At 43.2% G+C, this 25,741-nt stretch overlaps 1 protein-coding gene across 1 annotated transcript; it reads right to left on the bottom strand.

The window, feature by feature from the left end:
• Positions 1-2,873: 2,873 nt before the first annotated feature.
• Snrpd1 (small nuclear ribonucleoprotein D1 polypeptide) lies at positions 2,874-17,084 on the bottom strand. Its single transcript, XM_027404321.2, has 4 exons — positions 16,928-17,084; positions 10,742-10,818; positions 6,610-6,801; positions 2,874-3,075 (listed from the first exon to the last, which is right to left on the bottom strand). The coding sequence occupies exons 1-4, from the start codon at positions 16,939-16,941 to the stop codon at positions 2,999-3,001; spliced, it is 360 nt and encodes a 119-aa protein (XP_027260122.1). The 5' UTR covers positions 16,942-17,084; the 3' UTR covers positions 2,874-2,998.
• Between the last annotated feature and the right edge of the window lie 8,657 nt (positions 17,085-25,741).

A 25,741-nucleotide genomic window follows, 5' to 3' on the forward strand; every position in this document is an offset into this window, starting at 1 on the left:
TACCAGTGTGTGCTAGGCTATTTTGATTTCAGAGGGGTGTGGGAGCAATTTTTTAGAGGATTCTTTTGAGAGAGGACATCAAGTCCGTGTCATGGCAGTGTCTGATGACGTCTCCTCTGACTGATTTCCACATCTGTCAAATAGACTTGTACTGTATGTAAGAACCTCTTAAAATGTGGGATCTTCAGTTTTTTAACTCAATAAACTGGTTATTAAAAAAAAAAAAAAAAGTGTGCTCGAGGTCTGAGCCACACAACTAGAAACAGGTTTTAACAACTAACTCATCTCAGGGTTCACAGTGTGATCAAACACTTGCAACACTGCCTACGTGCATGTCTGTGTACCAGGTACATGCAAAGCCCAGAGCCCAGATGAGGGTGTTGGGTCCCCTGGAGCTGCAGTTAAGACTGTTGTAAGCTGCCACATGGGTGCTAGGAATGGAATCTTGTCCTCTGGAAGATAAACCTACACTGTCGAGCCATCTCTTCAGCCCCCTTCTTCTCTCTCTGTATATGTATGTGTGCATAATGTGTGAAGACTAGAGGACAATATGGGGTGTTACAAAGGCATTATCCATCTTCTTTTATCAAAGTGTCATTCACTGGCCTAAAGTTCAGATTAGGTGAGATCAGCAGAAGCGCCTAGCTTCTAGCTTTCCCTTCCAACCCCCCCTCCCACACACAAACATCCCAGTGCTGGTCTTGAACTCATAGAAATATGCCTGTCTCTGACTCCAGTGTTAGCTTTTTTGAATTCAGGTCCTGTTTATGTATCAGTCACTTTACAAATCTAGCCATCTCTCTTGCTCCCAGAAAATTTATTAAAAAACAATGTTAAGACTCATATGAATATCAAATATAAAAATACCAACTAGGCCTCCATGGTGGTTTAAATAGGAATGGCTCCCATAGACTCATGTGTTTGAATGCTTGGCTTATAAAGAGTGGCACTGCTAGGAGGCGTGAGGGGGCTTGAGGTCTCATATGCTTAAGCTATGCCCAGTGTGGCAAGCAGTTCACTTCCTATTGCCTGCAGACCAAACTTCTAAACTGAATGTGAAGACTCAAGCTTGTAATACCAACTCTTGAGAGATGGCAGCCTGAAGATCAGGGATTCAAGGTCAGGGAGCACTTTCAGAGATCCTGAGTTCAACTGCCAGTACCCACATGGCAACTCACAATCTGATGCCTTCTTCTGGTCTGCAGGCATACAGACAAAGCACCTGTATACGTAAAAAAATAAATCTAAAAATAAGTAAAATTAGGAGTTCAAGGTCAGTTTAGGTTTCATAGACAGGCCAGGGGCTGGTTAGATGGCTCAGCAGTTAAGAGCACTAGCTGCTCTTCCAGAGGTCCTAAAATTCAATTCCCAGTGCCCACAAGGCATCATCAAAACCATATAAAATAGGATCTGGAGCCTTGCTCTGGTATGCAGGCATACATCAGACTACTCATACATAAAATATATAAACAAATCCATCTTTAAGCCTGGGTAAGGTGGCACACACCATTAATCCCATCATTCGTTAGGCAGAGGCAGACAGATAGCTGAGTTTGAGGCCAGCCTTGTCAACAGAGCTAGACCCTGAACAGCTAGAGCCACACAGAGAAAACCTGTCTCAAAAAAAAAAAAAAAAAAAAAAAAAAACAATAACAAAAAAGTTTTAAGGCCAGCTTGGACTACATGAGAAGCTACCTCAAAAATAAAATAAAATCCACAAATAGGGCTAGAGGATGAAAATATAAAAACTTTACTATTCTTCCAAACCACCACCCTTACTCTAGTTTGGTTCTAGGAGATCCCACACCTCTGACCTCTTTGGGCACATGCACATACCCACATGCAGATGCAGACGCAGACGCAGACGCAGACGCGCACACACACACACACACACACACACACACACACTAAAAAATAAAGTTTTTGGGTTGCTTGTTTCTGTTTTTTAGAGACAGCGTTTCTGTGTGGTGGCTTTGGGGGCTATCCCGGAACTAGTTCTTATAGACCAGGCTGGCCTCAATCTCACAGAAATCCACCTGTCTCTGACTCCTGAGTGCTGGAATTAAAGGCGTGCGCCATCAACACCCGGCTAAAACCTAAGAATTCTTATTAACTGTAATAATTCTTTTGCTATGAAAACAGGTTTTTCTTTTGTTAAGACTTCTTGAGGCCTGCCATTGGGGCCTCAAGATCCTATCACTTAGGAGACACAGGCAGGCAGATACCTATGAGTTAGAGACCAGCCCAGTCTACACAGCTGAGTTTCAGGAAAGCCAGCTCTATGTAGAGACCCTGTTTCAAAAACAAATACAAAAAACAAAACTTTGTAACATTTGACAAAGAAGTTACTGATTGGTGCATCACAAAAATAAAGGCTTCTAAACTGCTCAAATGAAAATCTAGTGAACACATGAGGAAACATTTCTGGAGAATGTAAGGTTATATAGTCTACTAATAACCTTTCAAAAACATAATAACAAAATCAGTGTGTTTTTGTTTTCCCAAGACAAGGGTTTCCTGTGTAGCCCTGACTGTTGTGGAACTCAAAGATCTGCCTGTCTCTGCCTCCAGAATGATGGGACTAAAGATGTGGGCCACCACGGGCTGGCAAAATCCCATGTTTGTTTTTTGTTTTTTTTTTCTTTTACCAGTAAGGTTGGTTGTAAGGAGTAAAACTAAGGAAAATGAATTTTGGTTCCCATCCCATAAGGACTCTGTTAAAATACCAAGAGTTTTTTATTTCACCGCAAAAGGGGCACCACAAAATGGATTCAAAGAAATGAAATGCATGCTCAGTGCACACTCATTTCATGTGACTGACACCAAGAACGGAACAGCCTGTGTTGAGTAGACAGTAGACACTGAAACTTCGATTTGATAATCAGCAGAAAACTCCATCCCCACACTTACGTTTATTAAAAACTGACAAACAAACAAAACCTGTACAAAAAATATCCCCCAATTCCTTATCACTTTGAAAAAGTAATCTTGAAAGACATTATCGCCTAGGACCTCCTCGTCCTCTGCCGCGACCACGTCCTCTTCCTCTGCCTCGGCCTCGACCTCTTCCTGCAACTGGGGAAAGAGTAAAACAAAGCAGGTGAAGTTCCCTCCCTTCAGTAGTCACCACACAGGCTTACCCTGTGTCCCTTCTACCCACACTCTTCAGTTAGTTAGCAGCTCAACAGGAACACCACCACCATTGCAAGTTAATCCAAAAATCAAGAAACCCTAAGTACATTCTACCAAATAACAATCTAATAACGTCAGAGCCTGAAAACTTGTTTGGCTCAGCTATAACTTAGTACTTTAACACACAGCATATCCTTAACATCACATGGACAAAATAAAAAGCAAAGACAAGAAACCACAGTGCACCTGCTTGGTGTACTCAAGACTGAGATTTGTCTATTTTCCCCAGGGCCTCACATAGGAAGGTCAGGCAAATGGTCTGACACCTCACACCCTTGTAAAGTCATCCACCCATTCATTTTAGGATATGGTCTCTGTGGTGTTTTAAAAAGGAGTGGCACTGTTAAGAGGTGTGGCTTTGCTGGAGTAGATGGGACCTTGTTGGAGGAAGTGTGTCATGGTGGAAATAGGCTTTGAAGTCACATAGATGCTCAGCCACACCCAGTGACTCAGACCACTTCCTGCTGCCTACAAGTCTAAATGTAAGACACTTGGCTACTTCTCCAGTACCATGTCTGTCTGTACACCACCATGTCACACCATGATAAAATGGACTAAACCTTTTAAAATGTAAGTCACCCCAATTAAATGTTTTCCTTTATAAGAGTTGCCTTGGTCATGGTCTCTCTTCATAGCAATAGAAACCCTCAGAGAGTCTCTTCTAGCCTTGCCTGTCCTGGACCTTACACTTTGTAGACCAGGCTGACCTCAAACTTACAGTAATCCACCTGCCTCTGCCTCTCAAGGTCTAGGTGTGCATTTAGTAACAGACAAATAGCTTCTAAAGAAACTAGGACTTTTAGCATCGGGCAGTGGTGGCAAATGCCTTTAATCCCAGCACCCGGGAAGCAGAGGCAGGCAGACCTCTTTAAGAGCTAGTTCCGGACTGGAGAGATGGGTCGGAGGTTAAGAGTACTGGCTGATCTACTGGAGGTCCTGAGTTCAATTCCCAGCAACCATATGGTGGCTCACAACCAACTATAATGAGATCTGGTGCCCTCTTCTGGCCTGCAGGCATACATGCATGCAGAATACAGTATAAATGATAAATAAAACTTTAAAAAAAAGACTGAAGTTTCACAAAAAGAGCTAGTTCCAGGACCGCCTCCAAAGCCACAAAGAGTGAGATGATGACAAGGCAGGACGCTAAAACAAATCATATCAAAAAACTGTTGACATTGTTTATGGACATCAATTAGACTGACAGTCTGCCTCCTCATCCTGCAAAGCAAGTAGTTAGGAAAGAAACAGTAGAAGGAAACAAAAGACACTGACACAGAAAGGCTTGAGGCGAGGGAAAGGTAAATTGTTTTTTAATCTATGCATTAATTTTTAAATAAAAACTAATAAATCCAAGAGCATTTGTATTATTATAACTAATTCCAGCAGGCTACAACACAAAGTGCATTCCTGGGTGGAAGGCAACAAAATCTCAAGGTCAACATATTAAACATCTATGAAACAATGGCCCTTTTCTCCTGCCCAATTCTTTGGGTTTTTTAAGACAGGGTTTCTCTGTGGCTTTGGAGGCTGTCCTGCAGCTAGCTCCTGTAGACCAGGCAAGTCTCGAACTCACAGAGATCCTCCTGCCTCTGCCTCCTGAGTGCTGGGATTAAATGCGAGTGCCACCACCGCCCGGCTCCTGCCCTATTCTTACACTGCTGGCTGACAGCCACATCTCCCCAAGCAGATACTGTGGTTTCAATGTGAAAAGCCCTCCATAGACTCACATTTTGTATCTATCACTTGGTCTCCACCTGGTGGTACTGTTTGCCTTGAGGTTTTATTGCCTGGCCAAACGTCCTGTTCACTTTTTGCTTCCTGACACAATGTGACAGGACAAGGGTTGCTCCTGGAGTTGCTCTGCATTCTCCAGGTAATGAAATGTAACACCTTGAACTATGAATCCTCCTAATGCTGCAACCCTTCAATACAGTTCCTCATGTTGTGGTGACCCCCAACAATAAAATTATTTCATTGCTATTTCATAACTGTGATTTTGCTGCTGTTTTGAATCATAATGAGTATTTGTGTTTCCCAATGGTATTAGGTGATTCCTATGAAAGGTTCATTCAACCCACACAAGAAAGACTAAACCTTTCTTTCTTGAAGCTGCTTCTTGTAAGGTATTTTCTCACAGAAACAAGAGAAGTAGCTAATACAGCAGGGAACTGAAACCTCTCAATGAGAAAAACAGCTCTAGGATAGACTTCTAGATCTTGAAACTTTGAATTTGCCTAGTGAAGAGACCAACTTACTTTGGAACCCTATAGAAGCTGGAACTGGTGGAACAAGCCTAAAAGCCCAGTTACTTAGGGGGACTGAGCAGGAGCGTCACAAACTCAAGGCTAGACTGGACAAATACCGCCCAGCCCCAGAATGTCCTTTCTAAGTATCTTTAAAAATAAACATATAGGGCCAGGCAGTGGTAGCACACACCTTTAATTCCAGCACTCAGGAGGCAGAGACAGACGGATTTCTGAGTTTGAGGCCAGCCTGGTTTACAGAGTGAGTTCTAGGACAGCAACTCTACTGAGAAACCCTGTCTCCACACTTCTCTCCCTCATGTGTGCCCCCCAAAGAGAAAACTACAATTACTAGTCTATCAACAATAACAACTGTGAGTGTGGTAGTCTGAAAGAAAATGGCCCCCAAAGGAAGAGGCACTTTTAGGAGGCGTGGCCTGGCTGGAGTGTGGTCTTATTAGAAAAGTGTGTTACTGTGGAGGTCTCACATATGCTCAAGCCATGCCCAATGAGGCAGTTTACTACATGTTGCCTTTTGATCAAGATGTAGCCAGCACCACTTCTGCTTACACACTGCCATGTCCCACCATGATAATGGACTAAAGCTTGGAAAATGTAAGCCATCCCAATTAAATGTGTTTCCTTTATGACAGCTGCAGTAGTATCTCTTCACAGCAATGGAGACCCTAAGACAGACAGCAACAGAATAACAGGATCTTTGGAAAACTCAAAGGAGGCTTGAGAATAAAGTATGTGCTGACAGAGAGCAAGGTCACAGCTATCTCCCAGAAGCTAGAACAAAAAGGCAGAGACAAGATGAGAAAAGAATCAGCTAAAAGGCTCAGTTCTCATGAATCCCAAGAAGAACAAAGGGAAGAAATCACCAAACTTAATGTCTTCTAAGCTGCATGGGCAAGACAATTCACAATAAATTTTCACACAAGAGAAAGGGAAGCTACAGGCAGCCTCCAAATCTAGAACCCATTGAGGAAAGGACAGCAGAAAAGGCACAGCTCTTCTCACAGCAACTCCAGGAACTCTAGGTATCACATGCACTCATCTGAATATAAGATGCTGCAAGCAATACTATGCCCTCAATGTTCACAGATGTATTCTGAACCACCATTGAATTAAGATTTCAACACACTATATACAAAACATCTTCACTTACCAGCTTCCCTTTTCTTAGATTTCACCTTAGGCTCAACATCCACAAGTAATGTATCCAGAGGTAAGCTGTCTGGTAGAATAAAATATCGGATGTTATTTCCTCGGATACTCAATGTTTCCAACTGTACAGGTTCTCTGTTCTTCAGGGTCATTTTCACAGCTTTAAGATGTGTATTCATGCTGACATCTACACCTAAAGGGAAAGAAAGCACAACAATTACCAACACGATAAAGAAGGCAGCTGAAGGCCAGGCATTAGTGGCAAGCACCTTTAATCCCAGCACTCAAGAGGCAGAGACAGACAAATCTCTGTGAGCTCGAGGCCAGCCTGGTCTGCAGAGCAAGATCCAGGACAGACCCCAAAGCTAAAGAAACCCTGTCTCGAAAAACAAAAAAAATAAACAAAAAAATAGCAGTTGAAATCATACTATAGAGTATTATCCGGGGGCTCAAGAGGTGGCTCAGAGGTTAAGAGCACTGACTTACGGTCCTGAGTTCAATTCCCAGCACCCACATAATGGCTAACAGCCACCTATAAGGTCTGGTGCCCTATTTGGTGTGCACTCTATACATGCAGATAGAACACTGTAAAGATAATAATAAATCTTTAAAAAAAAAAAAGTATTATCTGGTGCAAGTTTCTGAGACAACTTAATACATGTACAACTGGGGGGTGTCAATACAAATCAGCAATTTTTCTTTCATAAAAGATTTTTTCCCAGCCTGAATACTGAGTGCTGAGTACATGTACAGAATTGAATGCACTGGTGGTGTGGTTAAGTCACACCGGTTAGCTCAGCATTCAAGAGGCTGGGTAGGGCAAGAGGAACACCAAGAGTTCAAGAAGAGCCTGGACTACAGAGAAAGAATCCATCTGAAAGACTCAGGAAATTCATCAAGCCATGTCCACCTTTCTTTTTAAAAACCTATGATATTTTTTCCTATCACTAGGAACTCCACCCACCTTCCTGAGACAAAGTGTATCTATGCAATGCACCATAGGCTGACCTCAGACTTGTGATTCTCCTGCCCAAGTCCCCCACCCAAGTGCTTGGTCTAAGGCAAATACCACACCCAGCTTAACATGTCTATTTATTTTTAAAAAGTATATTTTTAGGATTCAGAGAGATGGCTCAATAGTTCAGTGTGCAGAGCTCCTGCAGAGGATCAAATCTGGTTCCCAGCACCCACATCAGGAGGCTCATATGTAAAAACTGCCTGCACTGCAGCTCCAGAGGGAGCCAGTGCTTCTGAACTTCAAAGGCACCTGCACTCTAATGCATACATACATAATTAAAAGTAAAACCTTGGGGGCTGAAGAGATGGCTCAGTAGTTAAGAGCACTGGCTGCTCTTCTAGAGGACCCAGGTCCAATTGCCAGCCCCACATGGCAGCTCACAACTATGGCAGCTCCAGTTCCAGAGCCTTTGACCACCTCACACAAACAGATGTATATGCAGGTAAAACACCAATGAACATAAAATAAAAATAATAAAATCATCATTATCATCATCATAAAAAAAAGAAAGAAAAGAAAAAAGGCAGGTGGTGGCAGCGCACACCTGTAACCCCAGCACTCGAGAGGCAGAGGCAGGTGGATCTCTATGAGTTCAAGGCCAGCCTGGTCTACAGAGCTAGTTCCAAGACAGCTAGGGCTATACAGAGAAACCCTGTTTGGAAATAAAATCCAACAAACAAAACTAAAGATTCTGTGTGTATTAATATGAGTGCGTACATGAGTGTGTGTGTGTGTGTGTCTTGTTCAATCGTTTTCCGCTTTTCTTTTAATTTATTTATATAAGTATGGATAGGAGGGAAGGTAGGTGCCTATGTGCTGTGATGCATGGACAACTCACAGGAGTTAAGTTCTCTCTCTCCTCCCTCTACAAGGACCCTGAGGAACAAACTCAAGTTGTCAGGCGTGGCAGCAGACACCTTTATGCACATGGCTGAGCTGGCACTCTCCACCTTGTGTTTTGAGACAAGAGTCTCTCATAGAGCAGGAACATGTAGTATTCAACTTTTTTGGAAGCTGGGATCTGAACTCAGGTTCTCAAGCTTGAACAGTAAGTACTTTACCAACCAGGTCATTTCTCAGGTTCCTTATGTCTGTAATCCTAACATTTGGGAGGCAGAGGCAGGCAGATCTCTGTGAGTTCCAGGACAGCCAGAGCTGTAATATAGAGAAACCTTGACTCAGAAAACAAAAGCAAGCAAGGGGGTGGGGGTGCGCAGGCCTTTACTCCCAGCACTCGGGAGGCAGAGACAGAAGCAGGCAGATCTCTGAGTTCAAGGCCAACCCAGTCTACAGAGCAAGTTCCAGGACAGCACAGCACTACACAAGTTCCTGAGCTATACAGAAAAATTGTTTCAGGGGGTAGGGGAGAAACAACAAAACAAATCCTTTCCCCTTCCTATGACAGTCTCAATACATTCTGCCTCCTCCATCTCTTAGGGAAATTTATGTAGGAAAGGTGTAACAGAGACTTATGATCTCTCCCTATCTCCATGGCAGACAGGATGATCAGCACGCTTCCATGACTGAGCACATGATCGTATGCATGTATGCTCATGGAAGATACCGAATCTCAACAGTGATTGTCCACTAGAGAATGAGAGCTTCTTTATTAAACTTTGTTCTCCCAGGTCACTGAAACTTTCCTCCTGGGACATCCATTTACTAAGCACCTATTATGTATTTGGTGAAACTTGTGGGTTTTTTTGTATTACAGGTTTCATCTTTAGATTTTGACTTAAAAAAAAAAAAGCAAGAATTCCATTCTGGGGATTGGGGATAGCTCAGCTTGCAGAGTATTTTCTTAGTATATATAAAGCCCTGATTTCAACCCCCATTACTTTAGGGAAAGCTGTAGCCACATCTGCTTAGGGGCTGGCTAAAGGTGTACCTGACCACACCTGCCAGGGCATGGCCAGGGTGACTAGAGTGAGAGTTGGTTAGGTGGCTGGTTTCAGTTTCACTTTCGGCTTGCTGTACAGCCTGCTGCCACGCCGGCTGGCTAGGTGGCTCTGTAAGTAAGGCTTTTTCCCTATTAAAATCCCTTGTATTTCTATGTGGCTCTGTATTGGTAATTTCCCGCTTTATCTGGTGTCAGAAGTGGGATCTGAACACACAAGGTGTGGTAGTGCACACTTGTAATAATCCCACCACCCAGGAGCTAGTGGCAAGAAAACCAGAAGGCCATCCATCCTCAACCATACACAGTGAGTTTTAGATATCTAAAAATGGGGGGAGGGGGGCGCGACAAACAAAAAGCAAAAAACTACCACAACAAAACCTTCCCCAGCTCTTCCACAATGACCAACAGTGTTCTACAGGGAGCAGAGCAAATCACTACTCAGGGCGCTTTAACAAGGGCAGCAACTGTGCTTCCTTAGATATGATGCCAGACCATACAAAACTTAATAAGCAAGTTCCAGTCACAACCGGTACTACAAAGTTCTTGAATAGCCAGAAAATGGCCCCATTTGTCTCCTTGTTTATTAAAACACTGTACCTACGTGAGAATAGGAACACATATTAAGGTATTATTTTCTTTCTTGATAATCACTTCTTCATATTTTTTAAAATATCTTTTAGAATGCCTACTATTATCGAAGAAATTGTTCCAAAGCTCAGTGAGTAGCAAAAAATAAAGAATGGAACATGGATGAGGGATAAGTAGGAATAAGAAAGCAGTAGAGAACAGGAGAAGATAATGAAGATAAAAATACTGTGTGTGTGTGTGTGTGTGTGTATGTATGTATAAAAATACCCTATTGAACTCAATCACATATATAATTAACATAGACTAATAAAAATTACAGCCAAATGCAAAATACAAATGTAATAAAAGTACAAAGTCTCAAATATGTTTTGGAAGAAGCAATATTCTACACAGAGTAACACACAAGCAAAGGCATACATGTTATAAAAACAAGAGCACCTGGCAATTTGGTTTGACTGTAGCACAAGAATATAAGATGAGGCTTAAATAAGGCCCATTCAGTAATTCGGACAAAAGGAATGAGGACCTTTACTACAACAGTGGTCATTAAGCAACCAAAAAAACTCTCCATCAGGTGAACACAGGCAGAAAAACAAAAACATTACAGAAACAGTGCAGCCTCCTCACCTGTGATTGTTCCATGGACTTGTGTTCCATTCTTCAATTCGATGGTTACAGTTTCATGACTCAATTTCATCAAAAATCTATAAAACAAAAAGTCCTGAGTTTTTACCTGCAACATTTAAAAGTCTCTTTGGAAAACTAGTATGTCGAAATTGCTGGAATTCAAAATCTGCTTCTGCAACAATTCATATGGGGTCTAGACACTTGAGCCAGCAGTTCAGAACTCATTTACTTTTGCAGAGGACCCAGTCTGAAACTCAGAACCCACATCAAAGCTCACAACCATTTGTATCTCCAGTTCTAGGGAGTCTGGGGTCCTATTTGGACCCTCATGGGGTGCACATACACACATGCAGATAAAATACTCCTTCACATAAGATAAACATCTCAACAATTCACATTACACAGCATGTTTAACTTTTCCTGAACTACACTCTCAAAGTTATAAATAAACAAAGTAATAAACTGTCATTTGGCAGCTGACTGTCTATCACAGGTGTACCACATATTCTAGGGGGGGGTGTCCAACCTGCAGACTGTGGACAGTAAGAGTATTCTAATGTTTGACACAGTAATGTAATTTACAGAGTTCATGCTTCAGTTTGTGATATTGTGTTGGGCCACATTCATTATTGTCCTGAGCTTTGGACTAGAAAACACTGGAAAGTATTAGACAACAACTTCAAATGAAGATATTCAAGATCCTAGAGTAGTATCAGGGTGGTGGTGGACATGCCTTTAATTCCAGCACTTGGGAGGCAACGGCAGATGGGTCTGTGAATTGGAGACCAGCTTGGTCTACGCAGCACGTGAGACAGTGTCTCAACAAACAACAAAAGGACCCTAGACTAATTTTAAACCACAAAAAGAAAATAAGAATTGTCATTGGTAGCATTAAGATGGGAGGGCTAGGCAGATCTCTGTGAGTCTGAGGCCACCCTGGTCTACAGAGCAAGTTCTAGGACAGGCTCCAAAACTACGGAGAAACCCAATCTCAGAAAAACCAAAAAATATCACATGGTAGAAATAAAGAACCTTTCCTTAGTCTTCCTGCATTCTTGGTGAATAGGAATATTCCTCTAATCTGTAAGCTCCTATGTAAGATCCGACCTCACACAAAGTAAGCCATTCTTCAACAGTGTCTATAACACCTAGAACTTATTTAGCAATTTACACTGGAGATGATTTCTTAAAAATAAATATTCCGGGCTGGAGAGAGGGCTCAGTGGTTAAGAGCACCGCCTGCTTTTCCAAAGGTCCTGAGTTCAATTCCCAGCAGCCACATGGTAATGAGACCATCTGTAATGAGATTTGGTGCCCTCTTCTGGCCTGCAGGCATACATGCAGGCTGAACACTCCACACATAATAAATAAATCTTTAAAAATAAAATAAAAATTCCAAGAGCTAGATAATAGTCCACTATATGGAAATGCCAAATATCCCACTGTGAATGTTTTCAACTTTTTGCTATTATAAACTTATTTATGTAAGCACTCACCAATACCAATTAAGTCTTCCAATTTTCCATCTATGCAAAAAAAAAAAAAAAAGTGTGTTGGGGGGGGGGCATGGCAAGACAGCTGAAAGGGTAAAGCACTTGCTGCCAAGCCTGAGCCCCAGAATGATGGAGAGAATCAACTCTCCGCAGGGTTTTTTGCCCTTTTTATACACACAGTGATGCCAATCCCCCCACACAAGTAATAAGTTGTAATCTTTATTTTTTTCCTAGACAGGGTTTCTCTGTATAGTCTTGGTTGTTCTGAAACTGAGAGATCAGCCTGCGTTTGCCTCCCAAGTGCTAGGATTAAAGGCATGCACTACCATCCTGATACTTGTAATCTTAACAAATAAATAAATAAAATCTGAACCAGGCATGATGGCACCCTTTAATGCCAACACCAGGGAGGCAGAGGCAGGTGGAGCTCTGCGAGTTCAAGGTCAGCCTGTTCTACACAGCAAGCTCCAAGCCAGCCAAGGCCTATATATCAAGACCCTGCCTCAGGGATCATCATCAACAACAAAATTATTAATTTAAAACACCAAACAGGGCTGGATCAGCAGGCAAAAGCAGTTTATGTATAGGCTGAGGACCTAAGCTATAATCCCTGGGACCCTGGAAGGCAAAAACAAACTCCCCCAAATGTCTTATAATGTCTACGTGCACCTGTTGTGTACATGAACACACACAGGCTACGATGTATGCTTGTAATCCTAGCACTTGAGGAGTGGAGGCAGAAGAACAGGAATCCAAGGGATTAGCTATTGAGTTTGAAACCAACCTGGCCACATGAGACTGCTCAAAAAAGAAAAGGGGAAAAAAGAGGCTAAGTAGATGGCTTTGCAGCTAGTCAAGAGCACTGGCTGCTTATTTCAGAGGATCCCAGTTAGCTTCCCAGCACCCACATGCCAGTTCACAACAGTCTGTAACTACTCTAGTTCCAGGGGATCTAACGCTTTCTTCTGGTCTCCAGAGACTTCAGACAAACATATGGTACATACACATAAAGTAAAACTTAATAATAATTATAAGACAGGAGAGAGGAGGAGGAGGAAGAGGAGGCAGTGGCAATTGGTCTGTGACTTGGTCTCTTTCATGAATAAAGAAAAATCCTTATTGCTTATACATTATTCACACACTTTCATCAGTTTGAGTTTTTCTTTTATCAGTCCATCACTCAAGAGTACAAACTCCAAGTGCATGCCACCACACCTGACTTTTTTCTTTACCTTAAAAAAATGTTATTCAAGCCAGGTGGTGCACACCTTTAGTTCCAGAACTTGGGAGGCAGAGGCAGGTGGATTTCTGTGAGTTTGAGGCCAGACTACAAAGAGTGCTCTAGGACAGCCAGGGCCACACAGAGAAACCCTGTCTCGAAAAACAAACAAAATTTTTTAAATTTTTTGTGTGAATGTTTTGCCTGTTTGATGTATGTGTGCAACATGTGTTCCTGGTACCTACAGATGCCAGAAGAGGTCATCAGAGATTCCCAGAACTGCAACTGCAGACAGCTGTGGGTCCTAGGAATTGAACCTGGATCCCCTGGAAGAGCAACCAGTGCTCATAACCTGAGTCATCTCTCCAGCCCCCTGGCTTTTTTCTTTCCATTTTATTCTGTAATGGCCCTTCTGGAACTCAGGTTTTAAGATGATGTTTCCCACACCAGGACTGCAAAAGTGTTCTTCTTTTACTTTTATATATTTTAGAAATGTAGCTCACCAGGAATTCTCCTCTTTCTTGTCTGTTCTAAGGAACAAATCTGCCTTTATAATTGTCCCCAGTTGTGCCAATGCATGACGAATAATCTGTCGCCTTCATTTCAGCTACTCTACCTCTGCCATAATTTTTTTATTACGATATACTGTCATTGAAGAAAACTGATAATCAAAATGTTGCCATTTCTCCCTTTCTTTCTCTTCAGTATTTACAGCTTCACCTTGCCATCTAAAAGTAAGATGTTGTCATTAGTGAGGACATTCTCCCAAAGTAAACCTAACACCACAATTGCATGCAATAACTGGACAGCAGCACCTAGCAGACCCCTCATGTTCTGACTTCCTAGTCTGTAATTCACAATACCACAATTACATGCAGTGAAATAATTCTACAGCATCACCCATGCTTTATTTTAGCCAAATGGCCATGGAAAGATAATCCTACAATAGCATCTAACAACACTTCATATTCAGATTTTCTAGTCTATCTTTCTACAATATCCTTTGTAAACTACTACAGCAAACTGCACAAGTAATATTATCTGTTCCATTCTCACCACTATTCTACTATGAAGGAAAGCAGCAGGCCCTTTCTATAGGTGACACTGGACTACAACAAACACTCAGGGGATGGAGAGGTGGCTCAGAGGTTAAGAGCACTGGTTGCTTTTCCAGAGGTTCTGAGTTCAATTTCCAGCAACCACATGGTGGCTCACAATCATCTATAATGGGATCTGGTGCCTTCTTCTGACCTGCGGTTGGGAGTACACCGTGCACATAATAATAATAATAATAATAATAATAATAATAATAATAATAATAATAATAATAATAATAAAAAACCACCAGACAGGTCCAGCGTTTCAGCAACTTTTAAAGGAACCCACCTTAAAAAATTATGTTGCCGGGGGCTGGAGAGATGGCTCAGCAGTTAAGAGCACTGACTGTTCTTCCAGAGGTTCTGAGTTCAATTCCCAGCAACCACATGGTGGCTCACAACCACCTTGAATGAGATCTGGTGCCTCTGCTGGCATTCGGGCAGAAGACTGTATACATAATAAATAAATAAAAATCTTTAAAAAAAATTATATTGCCAAGTATGGGGGTGAAGATCTTTAATCCAGCACTCAGGAAGCAGAAATTCTTTCAGAAACAAGGGAGTGGGTGAGGAGATAACAGTCTGCTAAAAAAAATTCCCTTAAGACATGTAGGCACCGATCTGTAATCTCAGTTATTCAGTAGGCTGCAGTAGGATGATCCCAAATCTGAAGTCAGCCTGGGATATGGAGTGACTTCTAGACAACCTGGTGACATCCTGTCTCAATTTTTCAGTGAATCCTTCATTTTGTGAATTCTCTTACTTATTATTACCATTGCTGTTGTTGTTTGAGAAGTTTCTCTGTGTAGCCCTGGCTGGGTTCATATCAGTAACAGAGTGAGCACTTGCCTAGGACGCTAGCTGGAAGTCGAGGTAACACCCCAGGTACCACCACCCAAAAGCAAAGCTGTCGTAACAGAATCTTTAAATGGGAAAAACCTAAGTTACTGCAAACACATGATAGTTCACATCAGGCAGCAGGGAAACAGCAAGAGTATACTTTAAATTGTGAGACTTTCTACCTAATGTTACAGTCCAAATACAAAAGAACTGGAGCTATAGTCAAAGGTAGAGCGATTATTGGAAGCTCTCTAGGCGCTATCCCCAGAACAGGTGGAATTTTTTTTTTAACCTTATATGCTTTCTCTTCCAACTCCCCCTGAACAGAGTGTTTGTCATTTCAAACAGACCAGATGTTACCTGTTCTGCCTTCAGCATTAAACAGAAAAGAAAGAAATCTTGTAGCCCGACGGTGATGGGTCATGCCTTTAATCCCAACACTCCGGAGACAGAGGCAGTGTTATGATAAATGTTCGTGGGGGACCTTTGTGGATTCCATGGCAGGCAAGGATGACCCAGTCGAAAGGACATCATGCCAGGCAGTAGGACTTAAGTGAGAAGATTATTAGAAAAAAAGGGGGGTTAGAGACACAGAGACAGAGAGAGGACAGGAAAGACAAGAAAAGTCCTGTCTGCCCCAGGGGAACAGCAGGAAAGAGAGAGAGGGAAAAAAAAAAGCGGGTAAGAGAGCATAAGTGGACAGAGACCTTTCTTTTAAAGGGATGCTTTGCATCTGGGCTGACCAGGGTACTACTGTGTGAGTGCAGGGGCAGGCCAGCATAATGACTGAATCCTTTTCAGGCAGGCCTCTGAGTTCGAGGCCAGCATGGCGAGGTGCAGGACAGCCAGGGCTGTTACACAGAGAAACCTTGTCTCGAAAAACCACAAAGAAAAATCTCGTACCACTACTTTTAACAGGTGACTATAAGCAGTCCTTGACTCAACAAGAAACTAAATATTTCTAACTGGCTTAGGCATTAAACCCTGTTTCGGGCTCTGCCTAATGCCTATTTGGTTTGGAAGTATTCATACCAGCAAACAAAGCTCCACTAACCGACACAATCTGCAATCAGGCGAAATTAACTTAACTTCTGCCCCATCCTGGGACACTGTCGTGAGTCGAAAGCCAACATTAACCAGTTACATACAACCGATCCAAAATAAAGGAGAACTTTATCTAAAACGTCTAGCAGATCGGCGTCGTTGTTTGCAGATAAAACCATGCTGCTTTGGAGTTCTCGTCCGTGCAAGCAGCCCGACTGGCCAGGGAAAGCGGCCTCGGCTCCGTTCAAGCCGCAGGAAACGAGGCGAGCAGAAACCGCTCGGCTCCCCCATTCTTGGAAGACGCGCAGGGCCGGGGCGCGCCGGCTCCTCGCCGGCAGCAACGAGAAGGGCGCGGCGGGCCCGGACGCGGGGGCCGTTAGCAGGCCGCGCGCACGCGGCTTTCCCGCCTCCCTGAGGGCGCAGAGGCCCGGCTTCCTGAGCCCGCCCAAACCCTGTCCCCGCCGCCTTCGGCCCGCCCGGAGAGCCTCCTCACCTCACGAGCTTCATCCTAGCGGCGCAGCCTCCCTCTGGTCCTACTGGACACGGAATTCGAGCTCCAAAGACTCACCGACTAGGCGTATGAATGGCCGGAAGAGCGCACGGAGGCCTGCGGATCCGCGGTGGAAACGCGGAAGCCGCGCTGCCTTCCGGCCACCGGGACAACCACAGCGGCCCCTAGCGACGGGAGGAGTGCTTTGCGCCGTCTGAGCGCGGCGTGGCTGGTGGAAGACATCTGCAGGAGGATTCACCTTAAAACTATTTATAATGGCCTGGCGCTTTCACAGTTGGAAGGAAGAGAAGATCTGAGAGAACCCCTCCAAGACTTCTTTAATCCTTGGGGCCCACATGTTGGAAGCAGAGAACCGGCCCGACAAGTTTCTCCTAGTTGGTTTGACAACTAAGCTGAGCCAATCAGATTTTTGTATATAATAGTTTTCCTTTGGGGACTTGTAATAACCCCAGAGCTACTGAGAACCTTTTTAAAAACAGGAAAGCCATTCTCAGGACAGTTTTAAATAAGACCTTCATTATATAGTAAGTTCTTCGACTTAAAAAGTTATGTGGATATTTCAAATGAAGTTAAATAAAACAATTCAACTCCTTATTTGCAATAACCACATCGTAACTACTCAAAATCTATATGTATCATTGATTACAGTGCAGATAATTTCCACTATCCCAAGAAGATTGGATAATATTAGTTTATTATATTTGATTCTTACATGGAGCATGAATTCTAATTGTTCTTAATAAAGCCTCAGACTCGGCTGACAGGGGGTAAAAACTGAAGGGTCAGAGAAGCAGAACAGCCAGCCACTAGAGTTCTTACCTCTACCAATGTTCAGACCAAAGGGGCCATCCTGTCCTCAGACTGACTGCCTCCTCAGACTCCTGTCTCCTCCGGCTTCTCTCTGCCCAGCCACACCACTCCTGTCTCTACCTCCCTAGTGCTGGGATTAAAGTATTGGGATTAAATGTGTGAGCCACCACCATCTGGCTCTTTTTTCTCTTTTAAACTGGATCAATCTTATGTATCCCGGGGTATCCCAGATCTCACAGAGCTATGCTTGCCTCTGCCTCCTGAGTGCTGGGATTAAAGATGTGTGCCATCACTGCCTGGCATCTGTGGCTAACTAGTGTGGCCAGCTCTGCACTCTGATCTGCAGGCAAGCTTTGTTAGATCACAAACAAAATATCACCACACTTACAATTATTTATTTACTTATACTGAACTCAGGAGAACATAGTGTCTGAAAGCAAAAAAAAAAAAAATCTGTTTATTGCACTCTCCAACATCCGGTATCTCCAGTCTTATGCTTTAATATGATGTGCTCCTCCTCCCCCTCCCCCCTCTTCCTCCTCCTCCTCCTCTTCTTCTTCTTCCTCTTCTTCTTCTTCTCCTTCACAAAATAGTCCAGTCCCGATGTGTGGGAACTGGTCCCAAGGCCTATGAAACCAAAGAGGGAGGCAGGCAAGCCCAGAATTGCAGTGTGCAGTTTATGGGTGACTTACAACAGAAGCATGGGCCTGGGTATCAAGAAAACCACCTAGGAACTTGAGATTTGGGTTAGAAGACAGGTGGGTTATGAAATAGGGCAAAAATTAGTTCAGAGCTAGGCATGGTGGTGCAAGTTTGAGGCTATCATGTACCATATGAGTAGACTCTATCTCTAACCTTCCATCCCCCTAAAAAGTGATTTCAGCCAAGTCAGGCTATACATGGTCTATCTCGAGGTAGTATCAGATCAGAATCAGGCCTATTCTTAGACCAAGGCTTGCCATAAGGCTTCACACACTCATGATTTTGTCTATTTTATGGTTGGAAAGCTGGCCCAGGTGACTCAGGTGTAATTGTAATAGTTACCACTCAAGATGGTTTCAGTAATGTCGAGATAAACCTACAGTCTTTGATTAATTGTCACGAACAACTGAAATGCCTCCCCCATTCAAATGTATGCTTTATAAGGATGAAGACCTTCTACATGCCATTCACTGCAGTGATGCCAGCATTGAATACCTGATACTCCTTAGTATTCACAATTCCCTTTCCACCTTGGGCCCCACCTTCCTTTTGATCCATCTCTTCCCCTTCAGTAACACAGGAATGTCTAAAGTCTCGCAATTCCTCAAGTTCATCATCATCTTTTCAGATGTTTGTGCATGTAATCTTATAATCTAGCTGACACCTATTCATTGTCTCTCAGCTATGTGGGCCCAGTATAATTGTATGTATATGCTAGTGCTGAGTCTCTCAGATGTTAAATTGAAAAGCATTGTCAGTGGTGGTGCATGCCTTTAATCCCAGCACTCAGGAGGCAGAGGCAGGGGGATTGCTGAGTTTGGTCTACAGAGTGAGTTTCAGGACAGCCAGGGCTATACAAAAGTAGCCTAAACAAAGAGAAGGAGGAGAGGAGGAGGAGGAGGAGGAGGAGGAGGAGGAGGAGGAGGAGGAGGAGGAGGAGGAGGAGGAGGTAGGGAAGGAAGGAAGGAAGGAAGGAAGGAAGGAAGGAAGGAAAGATAGAAAAGAAAAGCTTAGAAGAGCCATGGTCAACAGGCTGTAGTGCTGAATGCCTTTATTCCCAGCATTTGGGAGGCAAATTCAGTCCAATCTCTGTGAGTTTAAGGCCACCCTGGTCTACAAAGTTCCAGGACAGCCAGGACTATCACACAAAGAAAGTCTGTCTCAAAAAAACCAAAAAAAAAAAAAAAAAAGAAAGAAAGAAAAGAAAAGAAAAGAAAAAAGAGAAAAAGAAAAGCCATTGTTGGTAGATTAAAATCAAGCATGTTTTCGTTTGTCTTTATTTTGGAGCTTGATTTTTTTTTTTTTAATTTAGTATGTTGAAGGGTCAGCAAGACCAGTACTAACAAGAATACTGGTGAAGCCTTGAACTTTTTAAAAAAGAATGTATTGCTCTCTCACAGTATGAAACTGTTGTGTGCTCTGAAGTTAAGAAAGCAGGGTGGAACAAGGTTAAACCCTCTATTTGCTGCTAGCAATAGGGTCAGTTTGAAAGTGGGATTGTTCTGTCCTCTATGAGTTAGTGGAGATTTTGTATCATGCAGCAATTAGATTGGTCACAAGAGAGAAAAAAAAGAGTAAGGGAATGAGAATGTGCCAGGTGGTGGTGCTGCACGCCTTTAATCCCAGCACTGGGGAGGCAAAAGCAGGTGGATCTCTGTGAGTTCGAAACTAGCCTGGTCTACAAGAACTAGTTCCAGGACAACCTCCAAAGCCACAGAGAAACCCTGTCTCGAAACCACCCCCCATCAAAAAAAAAAAAATGGAATGAGAATGTGATGAATGTGGGGGGCAATGTGCCTGTTTAGAGAACTGGGTGGGTTTGTTTTATTTTGTTTTTTGAGACAGGGTTTCTCTGTGTTGCCTTGGCTGTCCTGGAACTAGCTCTGTAGTGGTCCTCAAACTCAGAGATCTGCCTGCCTCTGTCTCACAAGTGCTGGGTTTAAAGGTGTGTGGAATCACCACCAAGCTTTTTTTAAATGATTTATTTCTATTTTCTTATGTGCATTGGTGCTTTGCCTGCTTGTATGTCTGGGTGTCAGATCCCCTGGAACTAGAGTTACAACAGTTGTGAGGTGCCATGTGGGTGCTGGGAATTGAATCAGGATCTTTTGGAAGAGCAGCCAGTGCTCTTAACTGCTGAGCCATCTTTCCAGCCCCTGAACTGAGTGTTACTATTACAAGCAAGTATGGAAAGCCACATCTTGAGCTAGAGATATAGTTCAATTGGTAATGTTTGCCTAGCAAGCACAAAGCTCCATATTTAGTCTCCAGCACAGCATAAACTGGGTGTGGTGGTGTATTTCTGTAACCTCAGCACTGGGTAGACAGGAGCAAACAACTCAGAAATTGAAGGTCATCTTTAGCTGCATAATGAGTTCCAGGACCCTGTCTTAAAAAACAAAACCCCACACAAACAAGTTTGGAGTCATTGAGGAAAAGAGATGTGGGTAACAAGTCCAGGAGATAGATTCACAGTTCTTAGCTAAGCCAGCAAGGATATTTGTAGGCACAGCCTTTATTTCAGGCATGGGCAAAGTTGAACCAATCAGAACTTTCTCCAAGGACTTTCATTCGGCTGATACTAGTTTGTGCTGAGCTTAAGTGATCTTTGTCCAGTTGCCAGAAGAGCCTACTTGAGAATGAATACAGAGCAAAGAAAAGGTGTAGCGTAGAAGGTCTTTGCACACTTCTGGGGCTCCAAATCACATCAACCCCTAAGCTTGTCCCACACCCAGAGTTGAAATCCCACCAATACCCACCCTGGAAAACTCCGCCTGTAAGAATCCCAATATAAGCCCTTCTCCCCCTCTGTTGTATTTTCCCCAAGCAGAGGCGGCCACCCTCCTGTGTCCTTCCCAATAAATGTCATTTGTGAGGTTTGTTGTGTGGTGTGACTGTGTAGTAGATTCCTTGACTCCAGACTGCCAAGGTACTGTTTTCCCTCAGAGAGGTGAGCTTGCAGTGTTCTGTTGATGTAAAGGGAGTTTTGAGTTTCAGGATGGCCTGAGGTCAGCTGCCCCCCCCCCAGCTTCCAGCTGTGATAGTAAAAACAAAACAAAACAAAAAACTGTAAAAAATGTTGCCTATATTAGTTTTAGATGGATTTTTAATAATTTCAAACTGACAAGATCTGGCTAATTTTTATTTGGATTATCAAACATTTCTTTCTCTTAAAAATAAAAGAATCATGGCTGAGTCATGATGGTGCTTGCCTTTAATCCCAGCACTTGGGAGGCAGATGCAAGTGGATCTCTATGAGCTAGAGGTCAGCCTGGTCTATAGAGCAAGTTCCAGGACAGCCAGAGCTATAGCATGGAGAAACCTTATCTTAAAAAATAAAAAATAAAAAAAATTCCCAGGGAGATGCAACACATGTATCTACTCACCCCAGATAGGGAGCCCACAAAGACCAAAGTACAGATACCTCCAAAGTCCACCTTGGTGAACCAATGAGTTTTAGCAAGGTTACTTACAAGAGTGTGGGTATGGGGTGAAGGAGACACCGGCTTAGCAGGGCTTCCTCCTGGACCCCAGATTAGGCACAAACCACACCCAAACACCTGTTTTCACTGAGATCCTTTATTAAGCAGGGAAGAAAAATGAAAGTGACTGCTTTCTGCTGGGTGGTGGTGGCACACGCCTTTAGTCCCAGCACTCGGGGGGCAGAGGCAGGTGGATCTCTGTGAGATTGAGGCCAGCCTGGTCTACAAAGTGAGTTCCAGGAACAGCGTCCAAAGCCACAGAGAAACCCTGTCTGGAAACCCCCCCACCCCCCCAAAAAGAAAGTGACTGCTTTCTGACTCCCGCAGGAAACAGCAGCAAATGACACTGCAGGCATCACTGGTAAGAGAAGGGGAGGTCTGTGTTAGAATGGGCTCCGATGCAGTGTTAAAGGAGATAGGGAACAAGGGAGATGGAAAAGGTCCTGGAGGGACCAAGGACTGCCTCTGCATAGAGAGGAGACACATAGGCAAATGGCAGCTTATTTTATTTTTATTTTCCAGCAAAGCATTTTTTTTTATTTTAAAACAACCTTTTCTCATTTTACATATCAATCCCAGTTCCCACTCCCTCCCCTCCTTCTGCTCCGTGCACCTTCCTTCCACACTCTCCCCTTCACTCCTCAGAGAGGGTAGGTAACACTTCCCATAGGGAGTCCACAAAGTCTGGCAGGACAAAAGCCCTTTCCCCTGTATCTAGGCTGAGCAAAGTATCCCTCCAAAGAGAATGGGCTCCAAAAAGCCAGTTCAAGCACTAGGAATAAATCCTGGTCCCACTGCCAGTGGCCCCACAGACTGCCCAAGACACACAGCTTTCACCTACATTCAGAGGGCCTAGTTATCCTATGCAGGGTCCCCTGCTGTCAGTCCAGAGTCAGTGAGCTTCCACTAGCTCAGGTCAGTTGTTTCTGTGGGTTTCCCCATCCCTGTCTTGACCCCTTTGTTCATATTATCGCTCCTAGCTCTCTGCGACTGTACTCTGGGAGCCCAGCCCAGTGCTTAACTGTGGATCTCTGCATCTGCTTCCATCCGTTGCTAGACAAAGGTTCTATGATGATAATTAAAGTAGTGATCAATCTGATTAAAGGGGAAGGCCAGTTCAGGCACCTTCTCCACTGATGCTTAGGGTCTTAGCTGGGGTTGTCCTTGTGGATTCCTGAGAATTTCCCTAGTGCCAGTTTTCTTGATAATCTCACAATGCCTCCCTCAATCAGGCTCCTCCTCTCTGTCGTTCCCCATCTCAACCATCCCATTCCCCCCCTAAGTTCTCCTCCCTGCTCCTTTCCCCTTCTGCCCTCCCTTCTCTCCCCCCCACCCCTGGCTCCCAATTTTCTCAGGAGCTCTTGCCTATTTCCCGTTCCTAGGTGGATCCATGTATGTCTCTCTTAGGTCTTCTTTGTTACCTAGCTTCTCTGGGGTCTTGGACTACAGGCTGGTTATCCTTTGCTAATATCCACTACCAGTGAGTACATACCATGTTTGTCTTTCTGGGTCTGGGTTACCTCACTCGGGATTTTTTTTTTCCTAGTTCCATACATTTACCTGCAAATTTCAAGATGTCATTGTTTTTTTTTTTTTTTTTCCCCCAGAGAGTACAAATGAACCACATTTTCTTTATCCATTCTTCAGTTGAGGGGCATCTAGGTTGTTTCCAGGTTCTGGTTATTACTTTTTTTTTTCCCCCAGAGAGTACAAATGAACCACATTTTCTTTATCCATTCTTCAGTTGAGGGGCATCTAGGTTGTTTCCAGGTTCTGGTTATTACTAAAAATGCTGCTATGAACATAGTTGAGCAAATGTCCAGTGTCCATCTTTTGGGTATATGCCCAAGAGTGATATTGCTGGGTCATTCCCAATTTTTTTAGAAACTAACATACTGATTTGTGGCTGTACCACCAGCAATGGAGAAGTGTTCCCTCTACTCTACATCTTCTCCAGCATAAACTGTCATCAGACAGGCCATTCTGACAGGTGTAAGAAGGTATCTCAGAGTATTTTGATTTGCATTTCCCTGATGGCCTAGGATGTTGAGCACTTTCCTTAAGTGTCTTTCAGCCATTTCAGATTGAGAATTCTCTGTTTAGGTACCCCCATTTTTAATTGGATTATTTGGTATTTTGGTGTCTAGTTTCTTAAGTTCTTTATATATTTTGGAGATCAGGCCTCTCTCTGTCAGAAGTGGAGTGAGTGAAGATATTTTCCCATTCTGTAGGCTGTGAATTTGTTTTTGTTTTTTTTTTTTTTTTTCATGTCCTTTGCCTTACAGAAGCTTCTCAGTTTTAGGAGGTCCCGTTTATTCATTGTTGCTCTCAATGTCTGTGCTACTGGTGTTATATTTAGGAAGTGCTCTCCTGTGCCAATGCATTCAAGGCTACTTCCCACTTTCCCTTCTGTGAGGGTTAGTGTGGATGGATTTATGTTGAGGTCTTTGATCCATTTGGATTGAGTTTTGTGCTTGGCCATAGATAAAGATCTATTTGCATTCTTCTACATGTTGACTCCAGCTATGCCAGCACCATTTGTTGAAGATGATTTCTTTCTTCCATTGTACAATTTTAGCTTCTTGCTGGGTATTAGTGGCACACGCCTTTAATCCCAGCACTCAGGAGGCAGATGCAGGTGAATCTCTGTGAGTTCGAGGCTAGGCTGGTCTACAGAGCAAGTTCCAGGACAGGCTCTAAAGCAATACAGAGAAACCCTGTCTAGGAAAACAAACAAACAAACAAAAAACAAAAAAACAAAACAAAAAACAATTTTAGCTTCTTTGCCAAAAAATCAGGTGTTTATAGGTGTGTGGATTAATGTCAAGGTCTTTAATTCAATTCCATTGGTCCACCTGTTTTTATGCCAATACAAGCTGTTTTCATTACTATAGCTCTATAACAGAGCTTGAAGTCATGGATGGTGATGCTTCTGGAAGTTGTTTTAGCTATCCTGGGTTTTTTGTTTTTCCACATGAAGTTGAGTATTGTCTTTTTGAGGTCTATGAAGAATTGTGTTGGGATTTTAAAGGGTATTGTATTGAATCTGTAGATTGCTTTTGGTAAGATCGCTGCAAATGGCAGCTTATATGTTAGGATGAGGTGTTTAATTAATTGGGCATGTTAATTAGATGAACCAAAGGGAGATTCTGATTGCTGGAACTTGGTAGTCAGCCTCAGGAGGAGGAAGTGTTCAAATAAGGAACTAGACCTTGGTGGCCAGCTTTAGGAATATAATCTAATGTTTTTTTAGCAAGGTAGAGGGAATACGGGAGAAGGGCAAGGCCTGCCAGAGTCACGTGTTTGAGTGCGCTAGTGACCCTTCAAGGGGTCACACACAGGAGCAGAAATAACTCCAAGACAGCTATATCACCAAAGCCCACCCAGCATAGGCTGAAAGGATAAAAAGCAAAGCTAATTGGATACATTTCGGTGGGCCCTGCCAAGGTATGCCACTAAGTGAAAAAGACATGCACAAAAGAGTTAGTGCACAGGTTCATTGGGAGAGGGGGAGGGGAGAGTGAAAGGGTGAAAGGGTGAAAGGTTGTATCAGATTGGGGGCATGAGAGAGAGAGAGAAAGACAGACAGGTGTTGTAGAATATTATTTTAACTATGTAAAGATGTGTTACATTTGTTTTTGCCACAGAACATTACTTTAACTGTGTAACAGTGTATTACTTTGGTTTATGTTGCATTTACTTATGTTTAATTATGTAAAGATATGCTGCATTTGTTTGACTGCCTAAGGCACCTAATTGGTCTAATAATGGCTGAACGGCCAACAGCTAGGCAGAGAAAGGA

The sequence above is a fragment of the Cricetulus griseus genome, chromosome 2, assembly GCF_003668045.3.
Source record: "Cricetulus griseus strain 17A/GY chromosome 2, alternate assembly CriGri-PICRH-1.0, whole genome shotgun sequence".
Taxonomy (NCBI): Eukaryota; Metazoa; Chordata; class Mammalia; order Rodentia; family Cricetidae; genus Cricetulus; species Cricetulus griseus.

Coding starts and splice junctions, on each gene's coding strand:
- Snrpd1 (XM_027404321.2), bottom strand. Junction 6,802..10,741: donor AGTCCATGGAACAATCACAG/GTGAGGAGGCTG, acceptor CTTTCCCTTTAG/GTGTAGATGTCAGCATGAAT. Junction 3,076..6,609: donor ATCTAAGAAAAGGGAAGCTG/GTAAGTGAAGAT, acceptor CTCTTTCCCCAG/TTGCAGGAAGAGGTCGAGGC.